The sequence below is a fragment of the Thamnophis elegans genome, chromosome 6, assembly GCF_009769535.1.
Source record: "Thamnophis elegans isolate rThaEle1 chromosome 6, rThaEle1.pri, whole genome shotgun sequence".
Taxonomy (NCBI): domain Eukaryota; kingdom Metazoa; phylum Chordata; class Lepidosauria; order Squamata; family Colubridae; genus Thamnophis; species Thamnophis elegans.
In genome coordinates, this window is record NC_045546.1 from 14,440,343 (window position 1) to 14,463,730 (window position 23,388).

Genomic DNA, 23,388 nt, shown 5'->3' on the forward strand with positions numbered 1-23,388 from the left:
ACTGCAGAATTTTATAAACAGTTGGACAGCTATTTGTCCAGAATGACCTAGGGTCTCTTCTCGTGTAGAGAGTTGGACTAGGAGACCTCCAAGGTTTGAATTTGTTGAGCCTGTAAGTTTTAATAATGCTGTTGCTATAACGCAACATACTTCTACATACAGACCAAAATAGAAATAATTCATAGGATGGATTGACTATGCTCCTTTTCCATAACATCCAAGTCTGTTATTCTATATTCCAAAGCTGACTAGCAGTCAAGCTACCTAAATATTGGTTACCTTAATAATGACCTCCTAGTGAAATTCTAGAGATTTTCTTATGATTCCTAGTAGATGCAGTTCTTAATCACCAGAATTATACCCATGCAAGGAATGCAAATCAAGTAAAATATATTAGTTAATGAAGGAAGTGAATTTTTCCCATAAACAACTGAAAGTCTAAACTGTCATGTTTTAAATGTTCACAGAAAGGTTTTCTCATCCACTATGGAATAAAATTGCAGATGGCTTGCCATCTATCTGTGTGACATTTTAATGGCAGTGCTCGTTGTGCAACTAGAATTTCATAATGTAAAAAATGGCTAAAATGCTTGCCAGAGACACTACTCTTCAGGTTTCAATAAATCTATTTGACCTTTTATTTAAGAATAATAAAAAAGAGCATGGAAAATATTTATAAATGTGGAACTATTGTGCTCCAACCCTGTTTTTCTAGCACAGTCAAATAATTTCTAAATAGATTTGACCAAAGTCAGATTGTAGGATACATAATGTAGATAAAAATTGAGATCTAAAAGAAGAGAATATATATATATCTTAGGCATGAACTGTGGGGTCCTTGGTGGTTTCCGAGCTTGGTTGTTTGCTAGTTGATGTTTCATTACCCAACTTAGTAACGTCATCCAAGCTAGTGAGTACAAGTAGGTCCTCAACTTACAACAGTTTGTATAGTGACTGTTTGATGTTACCATCGCACTGAAAAAAGTGACATGACCATTTTTACACTTACAACCATTGTAGCATCCCCATGGTTAAATCAAAGATCAAAATTCAGATGCTTTGCAGCTGACTCATATTTATGATGGATGCAGTATCCCGAGGTCATATGAACACTTTTTTGCAAATTTCCAACAAGCAAAGTCAATGGGTAAGCCAGATTCACTTAACAGCCATGTTGCTAACTTAGCAACTACAGCAAAAAAGGTCATAAAATAGGACATGTCTCAGTTAGCAATGGAAATTTTGGGCTCAATTTTGGTCATAAATCAAGGACCACCTGTATAAGCAAACCGCACATGAAACATCAGAGAGTAAACCACGAAGTTTAGAAAATATCAGGACGAGAGGTGGCATTCAGCCATTTCTGACAGGTTCTGGGGAACCAGTAGCAGAAATTTTGAGTAGTTCAGAGAACCAGCAAATAGGCTGGCCCGCCCCCACTGCCTCCCAGCCTCCTAGCTGATCTTCTTTTGTTGCCCTGAACAGGAGAACAGAGTTGGAAAACAGGTTAGTGGAGTGGGGAGGAAATGGGGATTTTGCAGAATCCTTCCCCTGCCACACCCACAAAGCCACGCCCACAGAACCAGTACTAAAAATATTTGAATCCCACCACTGATCAGGACTCCACGAATTGAATTCTGATCTTCCTCTTGTTGATTCTTTTCAGTAGTCTTGATGTAGCAAAATACATAAACTGAAACCATAAAATTTATGGCTTCAATGGTTGCATTGATAGGCCCAGGTTCAGAGGATATGGGTTTGATGAGCACAACAAGGGCAGCAATTACCAGTCTCCCTTGCAAGAACCGAACACAAGAAACTCTCTGCAAACATTAATTGCACGACAACTAGTGACACAATTTCACCCTATAGCCACTTTGAAGAGATCTCTAACTGTAGATGAGGATGTGTACTTAACCACTTTAGCTTATGTCTGACGATAAGTCTCTTATAAACAGTTCTGTTTTATTAAGTAGAGCCACAAAAGATTACGAGCCAACTCGCCTATAACTATGCGTCCCCTGATCGTTGCAATCGTATAAAATTGCACTTTGGTAAAACCTTGGATTTGAGCTAATAAGTAATTAATGTGGTAATTAATCTATAGTGGCTCATTTGGAACTTGGTACTGCAACTGTGCAGCAATGAACATGCTTAATGTTTTGTTGGAGATAATTATATGCAGATCCATAAACATTAACCTTTCTTTGAATCCCTAAATTAACCAGTTCAATAAATCAAAGTTTAACACAGCTCGAGCCATGAGTGTGCTAAGCAACTTTAAGGCTCTAACCAACAAAACATAGCATCTGAAAACCTCAAGTAGTCTTGTATTTATTTTTATGTAGTGTTGTTGACCCTGAGATTGTTTGGCCATCTCATTCTCACAGGAAGACGATTTTGGTAGGAATTTGACCTCTACCCTTCAGTTCATCAGCCAAGCACTTATTATCTTCCTAGTTGCTTTAAAAAAAACCAGGGAAGAGAGAGAAAGAGAAAAAGTAACAGCTACCAAAAATATATGAACAATCAAGTTTTAAACCAATGTGTGGTTAGCAATCTGGTAAGAGAGGAGAGGCAAGTGACTTTTGATAGCCATCACTCTGTCAATAAAAAGTGGAATAGTTATCAAGAGTTGCTTGGTATTGGTCTGTGCATATATTTTTTAGAAGGGGTAGTCTTAACAATTCAGTTTGTCTGCCAAGAAGAAATTTATTTAAGATGGTTTTGCTGAAACTTGGGTGGCTCTTAAAGCGGTAGCTTTTTCTCCAGCAGTTTTTTCCCATCTGGACATTCTCCAGATGTTTGGACTTTAACTTTTAGTTCTTTAGCCAGCATGGGTATTATTGTGGAATTGAAGCATTTGAGGAGCATTTGAAGACTAAAAAGGGGAAACCCAATTATGTAATAGGTTGGGAACAAACAGTTCCTTTACGAGCTATGGACTTCAACTCCCAGAATTTCACAGCTGGTTCAGGAATTCTGGGAGTTGAAGTCTTGTTGTTATTGTTAGTTGTAAAGTCGTGTCCAAGCCATCGCGACCCCATAGACAATGTTCCTTCGGGCATAGTTCAACGGCCTCAATTCTTTGACGCTCAGCCTTTCTTATGGTCCAACTTTAGCAATAGCAATAGCAGTTAGACTTATATACCGCTTCCGAGGGCTTTCAGCCCTCTCTAAGCGGTTTACAGAGTCAGCATATCGCCCCCACAATCTGGGTCCCCATTTCACCCACCTCGGAAGGATGGAAGGCTGAGTCAACCTTGAGCCGGTGAGACTAGAACCTCTGAACTGCAGATAACAGTCAGCTGAAGTGGCCTGCAGTACTGTACCCTAACCACTGCGCCACCTTGGCTCCTCACAGCTGTACCTTGCAACTGGGAAAACCATAGCTTTGACTATAGAAGTTGAAGTCTACATACTTGCCCACCCCTGTAATAGGTGTACTGGTATGAGAAGCCGATATTTTTTTTTTTCCTGAAAGCTGCCCTACACTGTTCATAGGTCTCATGGAACCATTCCTACTATTCCTATGACTTAAACTTATTCCTTTAAAATGTGAAGTTGGTAGAAAACATTTAAATGCTTTACAAGTTGTTTGTAGATGCAGGAGCCATCCTGGCCTATATAGCGACTAGGGTTGTCCGTCCAAGAATGCTACTTGATCCACCAAGAAGACTTCAAGCAATGTAAGAAACAGGATGCTGACCTGCAACCGTGTTTTGAGCTGATGTTGCCATAAAAAAATTGTTCAGAAATTTGTTTCACTGAACATAGGCCCTTTTTCCCACAGTTTCTTGAACTAATACAGCTAGCAATAAGACAGTCATTGCAAAATGCCAAATTTTGATTCTCTGTTGGGATAGTGTAGCATAATGACTCTTCAGAAAAGCATAATTACAGGAAGATAATATTCTTTTTTCTTCTGATTTCTGTGCACCTCATAAATGGGTGAGTTATTTACAGATGCAAGGGCAGGTAGTATCAGAATGAAGAATGAACTGGCTTGTGGAAATCAGTTTATACTCCAGCCTAAATACCAACTTATAGTGCTTTGTGAAGGCTGAAGGTTGGGATCATGGAGCTGATCTTCAGATAACTAGCAGTAGCATCTTTTTGAAGAAAATGACAGCTGTCCCAATAATGCAGATGGAGTGAAATCCTTTTAGGTTATGGAAGCCATAAACTGTCATAAGCCAAACTTAGGGTGACAATTAAACTTGCTAGCAATATGTTGACCTAATGCAGAGGTATTCTACATTTGATGGAGAATAACAGATTATCATTGCAGGTTTTTAAGAAAAGATTGGCCAACCATTTGTCTGGAATAGTATAAGATCTCCTGCTCAAGAAGGGAGTTGACTGGAAGACTTCCAAGGTCCCTTCCAACCCCATTATTCTATGTTCTATATTCTAACGGAGTGTGCTTGAAATTTAAAGAAGTCAACGGATACGGGGGGGAAAAGAGGTAGAATGAATTCCTGGCTACAGTAGTTTATAGTCACAACCTTTGTCAGAAATTTATCTACTGTATATAAAAACGGCTCTGTGTGTGTGTATGTGTATGTTCCAGCATAACTCTGGAACGCCTCAAACAATTTCAACCACACGTGGTACACAGATGACTGACTCTCTGGAAACAAATACTGCGGGGGTAAGACACCCCTAAAGCCCCTTGGGATTTGTGTTCTGTTACGATACAGCCTGCTGTGTCTTAAAATGGCTTCTACTGTACAGTGCAGTGGAATTGCCATGGTAATGGTTTCACAGTACTACAAAAGGGGGCTCCCCCTAGTAAGAGGGAAAATCCAATGTTAGAAATTACATTTGGTCCGGACATTTTTCCCCTATAAATAAATAAATACCTGGGCAAAGCCAGGTTATTGGCTAGTAATATAAAAAGCAGCTTTATCCTTGTGAAAAATAAGGTCTGGCTGGTTCACCTCTGGTTCAAGGCCATAAATATTTCCGGTTCAGAGACATTAGAAAAATGAATCCACCTGTTCATGGAAAATGATAGCGGGATTTTTTTTTTTTTTTTTAAAGATGAAGTCAGTTCCTTAGGATAGAGAGACATCAGGAATGAGAAACTGTCTCTGGAGATTCATGTGGATCCAGTAAATGTTGGTAGGATAAACAAGGTAAACATTTTTACTTGGATGTACTGTACAAGATCACCACGTGGGTGGCTTTCTGGCCATCACCAGTACAGCTGAACATCTGGTGTTATGCTGAAGATGAAGAGACCCTCCACACTCTGAGGCAGTCGTCCTAGATACCTAAGTGATTTACCACAAGATCAAATCTGAAGAAGGTCAGATTTGAGGAATTTTGTAATTAAGTCTGCAACAGATGAAAGAAAACTTAGTGAATGTCTACAAAGAAATAATGTGATCTTTCCTCTCTGATGCCTTTTCCTACCCCCTTTTTGAGCAGAAATAGAGAGAAAAGAGGACCTGTTCACCCTTAGTTCTGCAGGAACTTCACTCTGTAACATTTGGCCATGGGAATCCTTTGTAGATGAATAACAAGATAAATCTGCAAATGCTCCAGTCCTAGATATCAAGTACTAAGTGTACTAGAATTTGTGGGTTTTTGTTTTTTTAGAATTGCAAGTTCTAAGTTATTTATTTAGAGATTGTCTCTGACCTGTGCTAAATTTGTCTAATCTGAAGACCATTGCTGTCTTCTTGAAGACTAACATCTCTAGGATGGATAGATAGAAATTTCCAGACATGGAAATGTCCAGTCCTCCACATCAAAATCCGTGACTAGATTTTAAAGGAGAAAAACTGGATTCCTTAGTACAGGTTTTCCTTGAGTTTAGCCCAAAAAGAAGCATTGCACCTAACTGGGAAGATGCAGTTATGTGGAGGATATTGGTGGCAAATACTTGAAAAAAATCAAAACTAGAACTGTGTTGGCTTTTTTGGCAGCTGCAGCACACTGCTGGCTCCTATTAAAGTAATTGTCCACTAGGACTCTAAAATCCCCCTCACAGTTACTACTATTGAGCAAGGTACCACATATACTGTACCCGTACATTTTGTGTTCAAATGCGTAGCATCTTGGGTCCTTATTGTGTCAACAAGAAGCCATTCGTCCATCAAAAGAAAACTGTGGATGCCACACTATAGTATCTAGTGTTATAGATATTCTGCAGAAGGAACCTTTTACAGCAACACAAGACACTATAAATTTGCTAAAGCAAAGTTAACATCTCTAGGATGGGTAGATAGAAATTTCCAGACATGGAAATTTCCATCTCAGATCGATAGTTGCATTCAAACACATCTGCTTAGACTAGAGGTGTCCTCTTCTCCAATTCTTAGATATACAGTTGATGAGATGCTTGATGATAATATTATGCTATATTTCACAACATCCTTGAGGCCTTAGTTTCAAAAGACAGGCAATACCTTTGGGTAATATTTCCACAGAAAATGCTTGCTTACTTCCTGATTGATTGATTGATTAGCTCTCTTGTCCACCACAGTTGAGAAATTCCTAGGGGGCTGCAGTCACAATAATATTTCCACACTACAATTACAGTTTCATAACTACAAATACAACCGTTACTAAGCAGTTTTCACAATTAAGTTACATGAAAAATCCTGAAGCAACCATCCAAAAATCCATAAAAATAGATAGCAACATCTGTACATCAAATTACATTCTAAACAGTTCTGTTTCTGATAATTTCTTGAAGCCTAAAAAGGAAGAAATAAATGGAAATAATGGCGTACATTCATTTAGGCCTGGTAAACTATCTTAAGTCCATCTGGAGCAGGGGTGTCAATCTCAATTTCATTGAGGTCTGCATCAGGGTTCTGTTTGATCTTGTGTGGGGTGGCCAGGGAGGGTGGCCAGGGAGGGTGTGGCCAGCTCAACGTCACTCATGTCGGACGTCTGTGGCAGCCCGAGCACTCTGCCAGCGAAAATAGGCTCCCAAGCTCTGTTTTTGCTATGACGGCCTCCTGCAGCTCTGTGAGCAAAAATGGAGCTCGGGAGGGCTACGTGCAGCACTCACGGGCTCCATTTTCAGCTGCAACAGCTTCCTGCTGTCTTCTGCCAGTGAAAATGGAGCTTGGGAGGGCTGTGCGCAGCCTTCACAAGCTCCGTTTTCAGCTGCAATGGCCTCCTGCAAACCTCTTCCAGTTAAAACGGAACTCCATTTTTGCTGGCAGAAGCACTTTGGGCCAGTCCTTCGCTGTTTCCAGGGCAGCCCTACGGGCCAGATCTAAGCATCCTGTGTGCCTGATCTAGCCCATGGGCCTTGAGTTTGACACCCCTGATCTGGGGTATTGTTTCCTACCCAAGATGCCATTTTTTTTCAGTCTTCTCTGTCAACATGCTGCTGAGATGATTCTCCTGTTGCTGCCATCGGTATCAAATATGGCATATGGATCAAAATAGAATGGTGCACATTTTCAAACCTTGCCATCTTTTATTTAAGTTTTTCGCCCATTTCATTTTAACACTGTATCTTAGAAGTCAGCTTGAGCTTAAATAGACTTTGGGGGGATGGTAGAGGTCAGGAAGACCTGGAAAAAGGTTGTCCATGGGGTCGCGATGGGTCGGACACAACTTCACGACTAACAACAACAACAACAATCTTAGAAGCAAAAAGACGAAGGACTTACTCTGCTAGTTCCTTCAATATGGAGGCCATAAGAATTGATTTTTTTTATAACTCCACAAGATTCAGTGAGGGAACCATGGTCATACATAATACCTATGGAGTTGTTGATTTATTGATGCTCAGGGATCTGCAATTTTAAGTTCTTATTCCCAAAATGTTGCCCAGCTGTAAAATAAAAATGTCTATAAGAAATCTATTTTATAAAGGCTTGGCAAGTGGTACATGAGTCAGCATATTTCTCTCAAATGCTATAGGTTCTTGCTTACCAGAGGAGTGATTTTTTTGACACATTTTGTGCATTTCTTTTTTTAAAAGCCCTAAAAATAAAAAATTGATGACATTGACGGCAGAGAAAATGTCAAAAGAATGTGGATGCAGCATGAATCAATCAATTCTTTCTGTCTTTCTTTCTTTCTTCTTTTTCTTTCTTTCAATATTTACTTACTTACTTACTTACTTACTTACTTACTTACTTAATTTTATTTGCCATCCATCTTATCACAGGGGTAAAAGCTTGGAAAAAGTTCTCTGCCAGCCTAAAGAAAGTGCAGTAAGCATCTCTTGGACAAATGCAATAAGGGTGCATTTAAATACTTTGAAATATTTCCTGCTTTAAGATCTGAATAATGCTATATACCAAAGTAGAAAAAGAAAGGCAGTAAGTTGAAAGCATGATCAAAGTTAGATTTGATAAGTTGCAAACAAGAGCGATTATTTTCTGAACACCTCAAGGTCAAGTTGTAATAAAGAAGTGTACAATTTCTCATAGGAGTACTCTTACAGGACCATCCTTTTCTAAAATAAATTAATCAGAATCACATGGCTTCGTAATTTCTAGCTCAACTTCTGCAGTAAATCTCTGGGTTAATGTTAACATGTGGCAACTGGTTTAATATTTGGTAACTAGGTTAATCGTGAGAGTAATTTGAATATATCATATTGCTCACATAATAAAATATATTCCGCTGTTGATATATCTCTACCAAAAAAATGATGGTGCTTACTTTTAAGGACCTAAATTTGTTAAAAGCTACCATATTTTTCGGAGTATATTACGGACCTTTTTCCCTCAAAAAAGGGTGAAAATCTGGGTGCATCTTATACACTGAATACAGCATTTTTGGCCTCCCAACTCTCCTCCCCTTTGCAAAAATGGCCATGCATAGCCTTTAGGAGGCTTCCAGAGTGCTCCTGGGGGCTGGGGAGGGCAAAAATGAGCTAAAAACGGGCTGTTTTTGGCAGGTCTGCAGAGTGAAAAAAACTTTTTTTAAAATTTGCCTTTTCCAAATCTTGATGCATCTTAAACTCCGGTGCATCTTATACTCTGAAAAATACAGTAACTTAGAAGTCACATGGTAAAGGTCTACTTGATGACTCATTAGACATTGACTCAAGTCTTCTACAGATATCCCAAGATTTTTGAATGTGTTCCCTATAAGTCTGTAGAATCTCAGTCATCCAGGTCATGGTCGTCCCAAAGGTGCTTTTTCAGAAGGCAACTGGACTTTCTTGTTTTTTTTCTTTTGAAGACGTTTCTCTTCTCATCAAAAAGCTTCTTCAGCTCTGACAGGACCCACTGCCCATTCCCCACTGTCCTGTCAGAGCTGAAGAAGCTTCTTGGATGAGAAGAGAAACGTCTTCAAAAGAAAAAAAACAAGAAAGTCCAGTTGCCTCCTGAAAAAGCACCTTTGGGTGTTCCCTATAAGATCTCTGAGATGACACTATCTAGTTAATCTTGTTTAGACTTGAAATCTAAGTACTTTCTTTCTTGGTTAAGGCCTGGATGGGAGATCTTCAAAAAATACATGGATTGTAAATTAATCTGGGAATTTGAAAGACTAGTCCAACAAAATAACAAGCCATGTCTGTGTTGCTGGCAAGAAAACTAAGTAGGTATCTGTGAATTCAACTTAAAAGACTTTTATTCCTTTACTTGAAGTAGTAGCATACTTTGTGGTTTTTATAGAAGTTTTGAAATGCATAGATTTCATTTGATTTAACTGCTTTAGCTTTTTAAATTTTGTTTTGCTTTTACCCACTTAAGGAATGTAGAAACAAGGACAGTACAGTAACACCAAAATACAAGCTACAAATTGATTCACTTATTTAACCTTATTGGTATATTCATGAAAACCACAAAAGGGGTTGCAGTCTGACATTCAGATAGATCCCATGATAGCCAGTCTAGTGGTTGAATTCAAATTAGAATAAATGTTAGCTAGCTACTTACCACCTTTTATCCATTTTCAGGATAGCTCAAGGCAGTGGTGGGTTCTGGTCGGTACATCCCGGTATGGGCTTACCGGTGCCTGCTGCAAGCAGCAGGCACCGTTCTGGTAAGGTGCTTCGGAGGGCCCACCCGCCCGCCGGTCTTCTTACCTCTATTTGAGCCGACCGTGGCATTTGCACATGCAGACACAGCATACGGCGCCTGCGCGATGCTCTGCTAAGCAACTGGAGCATCGCAGGGCAGTTGTGTGCATGCATGCGCAGCGCACGTGCAGGGGGTGGACACTGGCCCCATCGCAGCATACCTGTTGCAACGGGATCCAGAACCCACCACTGGCCCAAGGAGATCCAAAGGTTTTGCTACTTAATTTCATTTAACTTCAATGTTCAATATTTCTAAACCTGACTACCTTAATTATGGGTTATTGCAATAAACCAGATCGATACATATGCATCTGAACTGGAAATTTATATTAGTTACTATTTGTTGGGTCAAAAATAGGGGGGAAAAACAGGCTTTTGATTTCTTGGTAGGTCTGGAAAGAAATGGAAGAAGCTTGAAAGACTACCAGTATTCAGTTTTAAGATCTGAATGCTGTGATTAAAATCCTGGCGGTTGAAAATTAGATTTTCATTACTAAGATCAGATTAAAAACCATTAATCCTTTCTCCCAGTCACATATTACACACAGATGCTTATTAAATTACCTTGACTGCAGGGTTATTTTGAATGAGCAAAATTACCTTCCAAGAAGCAGGTGACACGAGTGGAGAAGAGGACATTGCCTTTTTGTGGTTTGAATAATCATCCTGGAAATGTTCCTTAGGCTCACCCACCCATCCAGAAATGCCTTCTTATAGTTGCATTTCTAAAGTGGGGCGGAGCAAGAACCTTCCTGGATGCCCTGTCTTCTTCATCCCAACTGTACGTGACTCCATGTCCTTTTGCTTGTTTCTTGCTTGGTCTTTCTTGCCACAATTTTTGCACGTCCTTCCTCTTGCTGTGGAAGGAAGGAAGGAAGGAAGGAAGGAAGGAGAAAAAGGAAGACAGGAAGAAGAAAGGAAGGAGGAGAAAAAGAAGGGAGGAGAAAAGGAAGAAGAAAAAGAGAGAAGGAAGGAAGGAGGAAGGAAGGAAGAAGAAAGAAAGAAAAAAGAAAGAAAGAAGAGAAAGAAAGAAAAAAAAAAGAAAGAAGAAGAAAAAGAAAGAAAGAAGAAAGAAAGAAAGAAAGAAAGAAAGAAGAAAGAAAGAAAGAAAAGAAAGAAAGAAAAGATAGTTACCAAAAAAATAAATCAGTTCTGGAAAGTGGCAAAAATCAGACATTTGTTTGGGAGCAGCACAGCCAAACAAAGGGGAAGATGGCAACAGAACAGTGGTGGGTTCCGGATCCCAGTGCAACCGTTACAGTGCAACGGGCCCGGCCTCCACCACATGAATATGCGCAGTGCACGAGCACATGCATGCAGCACACACATGCGTGTTTACCGTCTGTGATGCTCTGCGACGCCTCTGCGAAGAGGCCGAAGAGCTCAAATACAGGTAAGGATGGCGGGTGGGTGGGCCCTCTGAAGCACCGTACCAGAACGGTACCCGGTGCTCCCGGCAGGCACCGGTACACCTCGTCGTAATGCACCATTGCAACAGCAGTTTTGTGTTGATGCATGAAAGGGGTAGTAGAACTTGCATCATGATGGCATGACACTCTTTTTGTCATTACGATGAAAATGTTGGCTCCTGAGACACCTGTGGTTGGCAGTAATGGAATTAAAAAATGCCTTGCTGCCACAGTAGGGTAGGGAGACTGTTCAACTGTGTACACGTACTCAAGAGACAGAGAAGCTCTTTGTCTAAAGTATGTCAGGCTCCAAAAAAATAGGAAAGATCAAGACTCTTCTAACTGGTTTTATATTGTTCCTCGCCTATAGGCAGAAGTCTTGCCAAACTAAAACAGTTCCTTGCACTATAAAACATATATTCTGGTAACCAATAGGGAAGGGCTGTCTTAATTCTCATTCTCTAAACTGTGCTAACTTTCACTTCTTCAAAATATTCCCCCTCTCCTGGGAATTCAAACAATTGTCCATCACCAAAGGACACTTTAAAGGACAGGGATGGCTAACCTTTTGTTGTCATGTGCCAAAAATGCACACATGTGCATGACAACACACGCCCCCCCTGCATGCATTCACACCTGCTCCCCCACGCATGCATGTGTGACCCCCCCCACGCCCCACTTTGAGCCTAGTTGGCCTCCCTGCAGCCTCCTGGGAGCAAAAACGGGCTGTGGGGGAGAGCACTGCACTCCCTGTGCTCCCCCCCACCCCTTGCATGCGTGCATGACCCACCCGCTCTCATGCATGCATGCATGACTCCTACATGCGCCCCAGCGCATGCGCGGCAAAGACCCGAAAATCAGCTGCCCAGTGAGAGATGCACGCACATGCGTGGTGGAGCTGAGCTGGGGCGATGGCTCGCGTGCCCACAGAGAGGGCTCTGGTGCCATAGGCTCGCCATCACTGGTATAGGACCTAGCTAGAAAGTTAATTTCTCTTCCTGCTTACTGGTGACAATGTTATTTCTTTCCCTGCCCACTCACCCACTTTCCAGCCTATCTTAAGACTATATATGAATTCAGGTACAATAAGATTCTGAGATTATTCAAGATCCATGTCTGAAATCGTCACAATTCTGAGTCTCCAACTGATGGAACATCTGTGGAGACACCTTAGAACCGTGATGGCGAATCTATGGCACGCGTGACGGATGTGGCACACAGAGCCATCTCTGGGCACGTGAACAACGGTTCACGTGTTGCTCTTCCGGGTTCTGGTCTGTAGGCCAGCTGGTCTTCACACACACGGGAGCACTGGAAACAGGAAGAGTAGCCGCCCAATGCGCATGTGCACACCGGGCAGCTGCTTCTGGTTTCCGACATCCGCACTGGCCAGCTGGTCTCGCGCACATGCGCACCAGAAACCGGAAGGCTAGGGGGTTGTTGCACATGAGTGCACACACATGCGCACCGGGTGGCTGCTCTTCCAGTTTCCGACACTCGCACTCTCCCATTTCGGCACTCGGTGCCAAAAAGGTTCACCAATACTGCCTTAGAGCCATTTATATTAATGCAGGTCTTGTACCAACATTTTCTGGATTTTTCATACAGCTCTGTTGCTCCCATTATACTGAACCATACATTTATTTATTTATTAAATTTACTTGCCGCCCCTCTCATTTAGAAGCGGCCCTGAGGTCCCTTAGAGCCTATATTTTGGTATATGACTTTTATTGACAAAAGTATTTAAAGTAGGGATTTCTGAAAAATAAATTCTTCAGAAGAGATGTAGCAGATCTTCACAATAAATTTGCCATGACTGCCATCTAGTGTCGGGAGTTGTCTAAGATTAAGAAGATATTTAAAAACACAACACGTACATAATCTGAAGCTGACATGGAAGTCTCACCTTGATACTACATTGAACTAAGGAGCACAATGGGTTTACCAAAAGATGGACAGCAGAAAATTAAGGAAGCTTACATTCATTTGCAAAAGAATAATAATAATAATCTTCAACCTTGGTGCTGAAATTAGAGGTATTAACAAACAATAATGCTTAAATTGATAAAAGGCTTAATAAAAGTCTTGCTCACTGCTTTAAAAAATGATATTCTGGTTAATTGGAAGCTGGTCTTAACTTTGGTCTTACTTTGGATGTTCTTTCCTGAATCTCAGCCTTTTCCCACAATCTGGACTAGAGACAATATCTCCCACCACATGTGTAAGCCTGTGTACTGGTTTTAGCTATCAAGTTGTCAGTTTGGGACAGGTCTATAAAGTATCTGCTGTTAATAGAAGACCTAAAATATCACAGTCAATGCTGCATGGTCTCTGTAGTTACGGTGAATATTCAGACTCAAATGGAGATGGGTTCCAGCAGGCATTACTGCCGGTTCACAATTAAAATAGTTCTGCGCATGCGCATTACTGAAAAACAAGATGGCAGCGCCATCGGTGCTGCCCAGGGAATCAGTTCGGGGGCGTGGCAGGCCTGGGTCACTGCTGGTTTCAGCGATCTAGGCCGCCAAACTACTACCGGTTCAGCCGAACCCATCAGAACCGGCAGGAATTCACCACTGGTGAATTCTGGTGAATCAACGTGCTATTATAGTAATTATTTTCAATAATTTGCAACTCCAGCTTTTATTTTTGGGTCTCGTTCTCTTCTTTTCTCTCTCCCTACTTACCTTTCGTGTTCTTTCCTGACTTACCTCCTAATTCCTTCGGACCAGTCAGTCTTCCATTCCTATCCTTGCCCTGCAGTAGGGTTATCCATCTTTGGCAAATTGCTAGCTGGGGTATTCTGGGAGTTGAAGTCCACAAGTCTTAAAGTTGGCAAGGTTGGACATCTCTGACTTGCAGCTTGGCTTTGTTGTTTTCTATTTTCTTCTGCTGTCCTACCTCCTGATTTCTCTCAGTGGTTTTAAAAGAGACAACATTGGCATCTTGGGATAACTACAGTGGTGGGATATGACCAGTACACCCCGGTACAGACATACTGGTGTCTGGGGCACACCAGGTACCGTTCCAATACGGTGCTCCGGAGGGCCCGCCCATCCTCCTTACCTGTATTTGAGCCAATCGGGGCTTCCGTGCATGGAGTGTATGGCACCTGCGCGACACTCCGTCGAGCAGCTGGAGCGTCGCGGGGGTAAGTATGCATGTGTGCCATGCACGCATGCATGTGGTGGACACCCGGCCCAGTTGCACCGTACTGGTTGCAACGGGATCTGGAACCCACCACTGGATAGCTACAAACCAAAATACTTGTGCTCACCAACTCTTTGTGCTAGCAACCAGCTTCGAAGGTGGGCTAACAAACTATGCTTAGAATAATGCATCAAAGTCTCGATTCTTCTTTGAAAAAGCCAAAGAAAGAAACCGTGTTTTGTTTTCACATTTTGTCCTCTTAATATCTTCACAGACATTGATTCATGTTCTTTCAGTTACACGATGGATAAAATGAATTTTAAACTCTTCCTTTGGGTTTTGATTCTATTTTGTTTGCTCGTTTTTTGTTTTTTTTTTTTTTTTTTCCCCCCAGCTTTTGGCATTTCTTCAGGGATTATTTACATTTTACCATGAGGATACGAGCTGGCCCAAGAATTTGCACCATACAAGCAACAGCTGCAGTTCAATTTGCAGAATGTAAGACTAAATTTCATTTACTAGCATTTTTTGAATAATTGAATGCCTTATGATGACTGCCCAATTCAGTTACAACATTGAATCTCTGGAAAATAAAATGAATAGTTTCAGGCATAAATGCACAAACTTTCCTGCAATTGCTTATCACATTTATTTATTTTTTTATTTATTTGCCTCCCATCTCGTGATTCTAGGCTGCTTAGAATATAAAACAAAAACATTAAAACCACCAATTATAAATTATTATAATTCCAAGGAACAGACATTTCCGGTCTCTACCTTGGAAAATCAAGTTTAAAATTCCTAAGTTATAAGCGAGTACAGGTAGTCCTCGATTTACAACAGTTCACTGAGTGGCCATTCAGAGTTATAATGGCACTGAAAAAAGTGGCTTATGACCATTTCTCAGACTTATGACCGTTGCAGCATCTCCATGGTCATGTGATTTACCTTCAGATGCTTGATCACTGACTCCCATATATGACGGTTGCTGTGTCCCGGGTCATGTGATCCATTTTTGCAACTTTCTGACAAGCAAAGTCAATGGGGAAACCTGATTCACTTAACAATCAGGTTACTAATTTAACAACTGCAGTGATTCACTTAACAAATGTGGCAAGAAAAGTTGTAAAAGGGGGTAAAACTCACTTCTAACAAATTTCTCACTTAGCAACCTAAATTTTGGGCTCAGGAATGTTGCAAAAGTATAAACATGACCCTGGGACCCTGTAGCCATCATAAATATGAGTCAACTTCCAGGTGCCCTGAATTTTGAACATGTGACTACAGGGAGGCAGCAACAATTGTAAATGTGAAAAATGGTCATAAGTACTGTATATTGCCAAAAGTATTCACTCACCTGCCTTTACTCGCATATGAACTTACTGTAAGTGACATACTATTCCTAATCCATAGGGTTCAATATGACATTGGTCCACCCTTTGCAGCTATAACAGCTTCAACTCTTCGGGGAAGGCTGTCCACAAGGTTCAGGAGTGTGTTTATGGGAATCTTTGACCATTCTTCCAGAAGCGCATTTGGGAGGTCACACACTGATGTTGGACGAGTTTACATGGCCTACCACTTCGTGGCTGAGTTGCTGTCATTCCCAAACATTTCCACGTTCTTATAATACAGCTGACAGTTGACTGTGGAATATTTAGGAGCGAGGAAATGTCACGACTGGATTTGTTGCACAGGTGGCATCCTATCACAGTTCCATGCTGGAATTCACTGAGCTCCTGAGAGCGACCCATTCTTTCCCAAATGTTTGTAAAAACAGTCTGCATGCCTTGGTACTTGATTTTATATACCTGTGGCCATGGAAGTGATTGGAACACCTGATTCTGATTATTTGGATGGGTGAGCGAATACTTTTGGCAATATAGTGTATATTTTTCAGTGCTGTTGTAAGTTCAAGCGGTCACTAAAACTGTTGTAAATCAAGGACTATTTGTAATATGTTTATATGCAGCTAAAAAGTACTGCTTAAATGGAATGTAATCTGCTACCCATCTTCCTATTGCCTTTTATTGTTTGCTCCACAAATGGACACACTTCAAAGCAGAACGTGTGCTTTGATCATCCGTTGTTTTTTATTTCCCTTTTTCTTACTGACCTGTTAGAAGTCCAGATACATTCTGAAAATAAAAATGCTGAGAGTAGAATTTTGTTCTGCAGCATGCCAACCTCCCATTTTTATGAGATTTCTATAAAAAGTTAACAGCCATATTACTCACTTACTGTAGCTGCAGTGAGTCACTTAACCACTGGGGCAAAGAAAAAGGATGTAAAATGGGGCAAAACTTACATAACAAATGTCTGTCTTAACAATTTAATTTGCTAGATCCGGGATGGCGAACCTATGGCACGCATGCCACAGATGGCACACGGAGCCCTCTCTGCGGTCATGTGAGCCGTCACCCCAGCTCAGCTCCACCCTGCATGTCACATGCCTCCCACTAACCACCTGATTATTGTGGCTCTGTCATGCATGCTCAGGGGGAGCGTGGGCGTGCAGCGCACCCTCCCATGCCCCATTTTTGGTCCCAGGAGGCTGCAGGGTGGCCTAGGCCCAAACTAGTGCACAGGAGCGGGGGTTGGATGCACATTTCTGGGGGGGGGGGTGTGTCACGGGTGCATGTGCAGGGGCGGGTCATGCAGAAGGGGTGTCACACGCACATTGCATTATGGATATGGGCACGCAACAAGCAAAATCACATGGACTAGATCCTTATGAACGTGCAAGTCTGGGGTTTTGGGGTCTGTTGGAATCCATAGACCCACCACATTGAGTACAGCAACTGTAATTGACATCAGGACATGTGGAGAAACATAAAGTTAAATAAACAGGGAGTGAGTGAATATGTCACCAGATGCATTTTATATTTATTATAGTTTGATGCGTTTCTTCCCCCTGCCCCACCCCCACCTTCCATCTTAATCCCAGATAACTGGAAGAGGCAGCTGGACTTTCTGGTTTTTCTTTGAAGACATTTCGCTTTAAGATGCTGAAGAAGTTTTTTGGATGAGAAGCGAAACATCTTCGAAAAAAACCCAGAAAGTCCAATTGAAAAGCACCTTGAGACAACCATGACCTGGATGACTGAGAATTTCCATAGACAGATAACTGGAATGTATAAGAATATACAGTATAACAAAACATATTAAGGATGAAAATATGCTTCGTGCTGAACACATTATAATGCAGAGTACCATGATGGGAGAGAAGGGGGGAATGAAGGAGGAATGAAGTATCTGGGGATGTCAGTCCTCAAAATACTTTTAACTCTTATGCTGTCATCTGTCTTACCTTTGGGGCAAGTCCAAATTGCTGCTTAGAGGGAGAGAACATATAAATAGAAATTTTTAAATCTCTGAATCAAGAAGAAGAGGAAGAGAAAACAGGGAGCCTCATACAAACTTCCAAATGTCAACAATTCAAAACTGAGGATGCAAAAATTTCATATGTACTGTTGCATATTTATGTACCATTCACAGAATGGTAAAATCTGACCACAGAGAGGAAAAGGAAAGTGTGTATTAAGATCATATCTAAACTGTTGATTTTAAAAGCACCAGGGTCACTGTTAGCTCTCAACTTTATATTTTGAAAGAGCAAAGGGGAGGATGCATATTTTAGCCAAAGCGCTGAGGAAATTTACAGGTCGTTATTAGATTAGTTCAATCTCACAACTCTGGTTACATATCACAATGATTCAGTGCCAGTTGCTGCTTGTTCAAAGCAGTTGTATTTAGTGTTAAAGAGGTCATTTTCAACAGTAAGTTAAAGGGAGAGGGGGAAACTGCTTTAATTCCTGGATTTGGGGGGGGGCTTATTTGGTGCTTGGCTACAACATAATAAATATTCCCCAAGGCTACTTTATATGAATGATATCCCGTTGCCTTGACGTCTTTTACTTATTAGCCGAGCAGAGATCTATATCTGCTGTACTTGAAAAAAAAATATAGTTTTGTTTTCATCCCAAGAACTAATGGAGATCTGCAATGCTACTGTACTAGTGAATTATGCACTAATATACAATACTAGCATCTCTTCAGATACAGCATATAGTTTGCTTATTAATAGCCATTTTACTCGGAGGAGGTATAAAGACAAATACATTAATATATTAGTGTTCTGACCTAGGCTTCCGAAAAGCACGAAGCTGACCTCCTCTCCTGATTAGTTTTATTTAGTTTAAGTGAATCCTCTCCAGCAAATCCCGGCCAACAGTCTTTCAAGAGATTTCACATTACAGACCTTTATCAGGCTTGGAGAGCTGCCAGGCTGATATCTTCCAATGCCATTCTGTGGCAGACAATACTTGCAAAAAGTCAGAACAGATCTTCACCCTAATGAATTGAACTAATTATCTCCAGCAAACTCCCCTCTCTCCTTTCGCTCTTTTATTCCCTATGGGCGGGGCCATCACTGTCCACCATCTTTCTTTTTCTCTGTTTGATTCCTTAGACCAGGAATAATTTTGAAAGCACGCGTCAGGAAGTGAACGACTTCTGGCAGAGAAGAAGTCTGCCAGCCAAGATTACAGGCCACCAAGCCAGTGGACTATGGAGGGCTACCTCTACTCCAAGAGAAGCGTGAGTAGTCCAATACGCACACATATAGTTATAAGTTAACCACAAGTTAACACCTCATAGAGTTAAAGACACATCATACTGTATGTACTGGTAGTCCTCAATATACAATTGGAACCAGAATTTCCGTTGCAAGCAAGGCGGTTGGTTAAATGAGTTTTCCTTCTTCTTTTGCTCCAGTCGTACTTGATGCATGCAGTTGTTAACTGAATCATGCAGTTGTTCGGAAACCCCTTGTAAGAAACCAGTTAAGAAGATCGCAAATAGTGATCACATTATTCTAGACTGGAATAATTCAGTTATTCCAAAACTGTCATAAATATAAGCCCAGTTGCCAAGCTCCTGAGTTTTGATCACATGGCCTGCGGTGTTTTGTGGTTATCGACCGGTCATGGGTCATTTTTTTCAGTGCCATTGCAGGCGCTAAACAATGATTGTAAGTTGAGAACTGTCTATACTCTTTTCCATTATAACAGTTAGTTGCACAGTCATCCAGATGTTGAGACTAGATTGGCATTTATGCCATCAAGTCTTTCCCAAGGATCTGGGATGTAGGCAGATGCTGAGGTTTTTTGTGGTGTTAGAGCAGGGTGTCAAAATCAATTTCATTGAGTGCCGCATCAGGGTTGTGTTTGACCTTGTGGGGTTGTGGGGGGGGTGAAGGCCAGGGTTGTGTGTGGCCAGCTCGATGTCACTTATGTGATCAAATGCCACTTTTGCTAGTAGTTTGTTTTGCTAGCGTTCTGCCAGCAAAAACGTAGCTCGGAGGACCGCGCGTGTCCCTCCTGGCTCCGTTTTTGCTAGCAGAGGCACCATGGATCGTCCTTTGATTTTTCCAGGGCAGCCCCGTGGGCCAGATCTAAGCACCCCATGGACCGGATCCAGCCCTGTGTTAGAGATATCATAGCAGGATTGTAAGCTGTTCTGAGTAAAGCTGCCTTTGGTAATTTGACTGATGGTGAATTTATCAATGCCAAAGGTGTTCAAATTCCCATTGTTTTAGGATTGTACCCAACGTGCTATGGTACTACCTTTGCTTTCTTCTATGATATTATATTCCTATTATTATCAGACTACACCAATGCACCTGTAGAAGACCTTTTGTTGACAGATTTACTATTTTACTATTGGATGTCCATATTTTAGGGGGGAAAAAAACAGATTTTACTAGAAAGATAAGGCACCTGCACACTGAAGTAGAAAGACCGAATGGTAGAACTGATGTATCTTATAAATCATTAGAGAGAAGTAACCAATAAGGACAGAGATTTTGTAATAGTAAAATAGATTTTATAAGCAAGCCCTTTGCTTATTTCAAGATGTCATCAAATGGCAGAAGTTTTTATTAGCTTCCCAAGGAGTTGCCATCACTGTTTCCTCTAAGGTGCGCGGCTGTGCGGCCACGCACGTGGCAAGAAACCCCCGCAGCAGTTTCTAACTGCCGCGCAGAGATTTCTATCAAAGCAAACGTGGGGAAGTCCTTTGCAGGCGGCTAGAACTGGCTGCTCACAAAGGACTTCCCCAGACTGGGAGAGATATTAAAAAAAAACGGCGGTCCTTCTAGCTCGCTTTGTTGCTTGGTTTGCTGCAGCCCTGGGGAGCCATGGAGAGGGCGAGTCTGAGGCAGCCCAGCACCTGGTGTTCCCCCCCCCCTCGACGGCACCGAGATGGCTCTCCTGGACACCCAAACTGCCGGTATCTCCCCCCCCCCCGGCTTTCCGCCTTCCAGAAGCCCATCGCTTCGGGCGCTTCAGGCTCTTTTCTTTCCTCCCATCCCTTGCCCTGCTTTCTGCTCGAACGGAATATCTGCTGCTGCCTCCTCCTCCCCCAACAGCACTGCCGGATTTGCCGCCCAACGCTGCGGCTGAGGTGAAGCCGCCAAAGCTCCCGCCAGCACCCCTGCTTAGGTGAGGTTGTTCCGAGCGGAGGGGGAGGCAGGCACCGCCGCCGCTGCCATGGGCGGGGGCACCAGTGGGAGCTTTGGCGGCTTCACCTCAACTGCAGCGCCGGACAGCAAATGTGGTGGTGCTGTTGGAAGAGGAGGAGGCGGCGGCAGCAGTTATTCTGGTGAGAGGGGCTCATCACAGCAGTGATAAGGCCATAGATTAGTCATTTTTAGATGCAGGACATTTTCATACAGTAATGTAGAAAAGCAATGCTGCCTGCCAAATGCTGTCACTTAATGAATATGTATAAGCATATAAGTGAAAAGTGGGTGAATGAAAGGCAGTAAAAATAGGAAATGTTTGCTGAAAGCAATGCAAACAGAAAAGCTTTCTCGTTAAATTCTTGAATACAAATTTTAAAGATTGTCTTAAATTTCTTGCTGGTTTACAGGCATTTTTTTTTCTTCCAAAAATTAAGTTAGCCTCAAGGAATTTCATTCCCAAGAAAATGAACACAGAAATGAATGTAAAAAGAAACTATTAAAAAAAACCCTGTTCATTAATTATATAAAGCACTATTTTACTTACACTATTTTCTCCAACTACCATTTCAAATTATTCACCCTTCGAAGTTCCTATGTTTCCCTCTCTCCGTGTGTGGTGTGTGGTTTAAATGCAGGAATAAAAATGCTCCTAACACGCCACAACTTTAAAGGCTATTTTTTGTTTCAAATGCAGACTTTCTGAGCCAACATTTTGGTTGCTAAGCAGGATCTTAAGTGATACTGATATTATATAACACTTTTAATTAAGCGGGTACCTTGAATAAACATAACTGAGTTTCAAATAATACTGATTTCGTCGTTGTCTTAGGTGACATCTGTGAAAAAATTCAGGTGCTCAGGCATGAAAATGTGCCGCTCAAAGACTATACTTTCTGCTCACACTGAAAAAAAAATTAGAGGGAACATTGGTTGCCATCATTGTATCCCACGTTAAGAGCAAGAGCATGGCTATTCCTGGGACATCTGTCAGATATATCCATTTGATTTTTTTTCTCTCAATATTGGTGTGACCACTTGAAAATGATTGTTAAATTAATGACTCTGGAATGGTGATATTCAGTTGCCTAAAAGCAGGTCTCCGAGGACCAAGTAGCTTGAAGTTACGATTGTTTCACTGAAATGTTTTGCCCTCCTCATCTATTAAACAGCTTCTAAATGACAAAAAAAATTGCTCTGATGATTTTTTCAAGGCTGCCTTTCCTGCTTCAGAACAGCGGACAGTTTGCTCTGGGCATTTTTCCCCCCTATCCTTTAACTAACTGATAAATAATAAAAGGCAACCCTCCACCCCAAAGGTGTCTGTTAAGCAGAAATTACCTTGGACATCATTAAGAGGACAGCAAGGACATAGGAAAATGCCAGGCCCCCACACAGTGCTTCATTAGACAGTGAAAGGCCACGGTGACCCGTTGTCATAGCGGAGGAAATTATTTCCTCCTTTGTTTAGGCTATGGAGAAAGATGACACAAATGTAATTTCAGTCTCAGAGATACAGTCTCTCCTATATGGCAGACTAGATTAACGTATTTATTATTATCTTCGTGTGGTAATTTTGAGACGGGTGATTAAAATAGACTGAGTTTCCCCATGTATCTCAAAATACTCGGCGCTAATTTTGGGGAAACACCTAAAAATATCGTCATTTAGCGTATTTCATGGGTGGGCATTTTCTTTTCTTTTTGGTGCTCATAGCTTTATCCCTTTGTTTGTTTGTTTTTAAAAATTGTGCACTTCCCAGAGTCATGTGGGGTCCTTGGTAGCTTTCTGAACTTGGTGGTTTCTTGCAGACATTTCATTACCCAACTAAGTAACATCATCAGTGCATCATCTACAGAGTCGTCTACAAGTGAGGTGGCTTTTGAAGTGGGAATCATAAATAAATTAATAAAATTATATTTTAATGAAAATTACTTTATACTATATGACTAAGCGGTGGCTCAGTGGCTGTTGTGCTTGTCGATCAGAAAGGTTGGCAGTTTGGCGGTTCGAATCCCTAGCACCGCATAATGGAGTGAGCTCCCGTTACTTGTCCCAGTTTCTACCAACCCAGAAGTTCAAAAGCATATAAAAATGCAAGTAGAAAAATAGGGACCATCTTTGATGGGAAGGTAACAGAGTTCCGTGCACCTTCGGCATTCAATCAACTTTCAACTTTAATAAGATTTGTATGCCGCCCACTCCCTTGGGACTCTGGGTGGCTCACAACAAAAGTAAAAACATATAAAATATTAAAAATACAATTATTAAAAATACAATTATTAAAAATA

The 23,388-nt window shown here is 41.4% G+C and overlaps 1 protein-coding gene across 1 annotated transcript in view; it reads left to right on the plus strand.

Annotated features, from left to right (window-relative positions):
- ARHGAP42 (Rho GTPase activating protein 42) overlaps nucleotides 1-23,388 on the plus strand; it is a 176,716-nt gene that overhangs the window by 110,555 nt on the left and 42,773 nt on the right. The window contains 4 exon segments of the mRNA XM_032220054.1: nucleotides 14,969-15,005; nucleotides 15,008-15,072; nucleotides 19,046-19,076; nucleotides 19,079-19,177. Of these exon segments, the coding sequence (XP_032075945.1) occupies nucleotides 14,969-15,005; nucleotides 15,008-15,072; nucleotides 19,046-19,076; nucleotides 19,079-19,177 (232 nt within the window).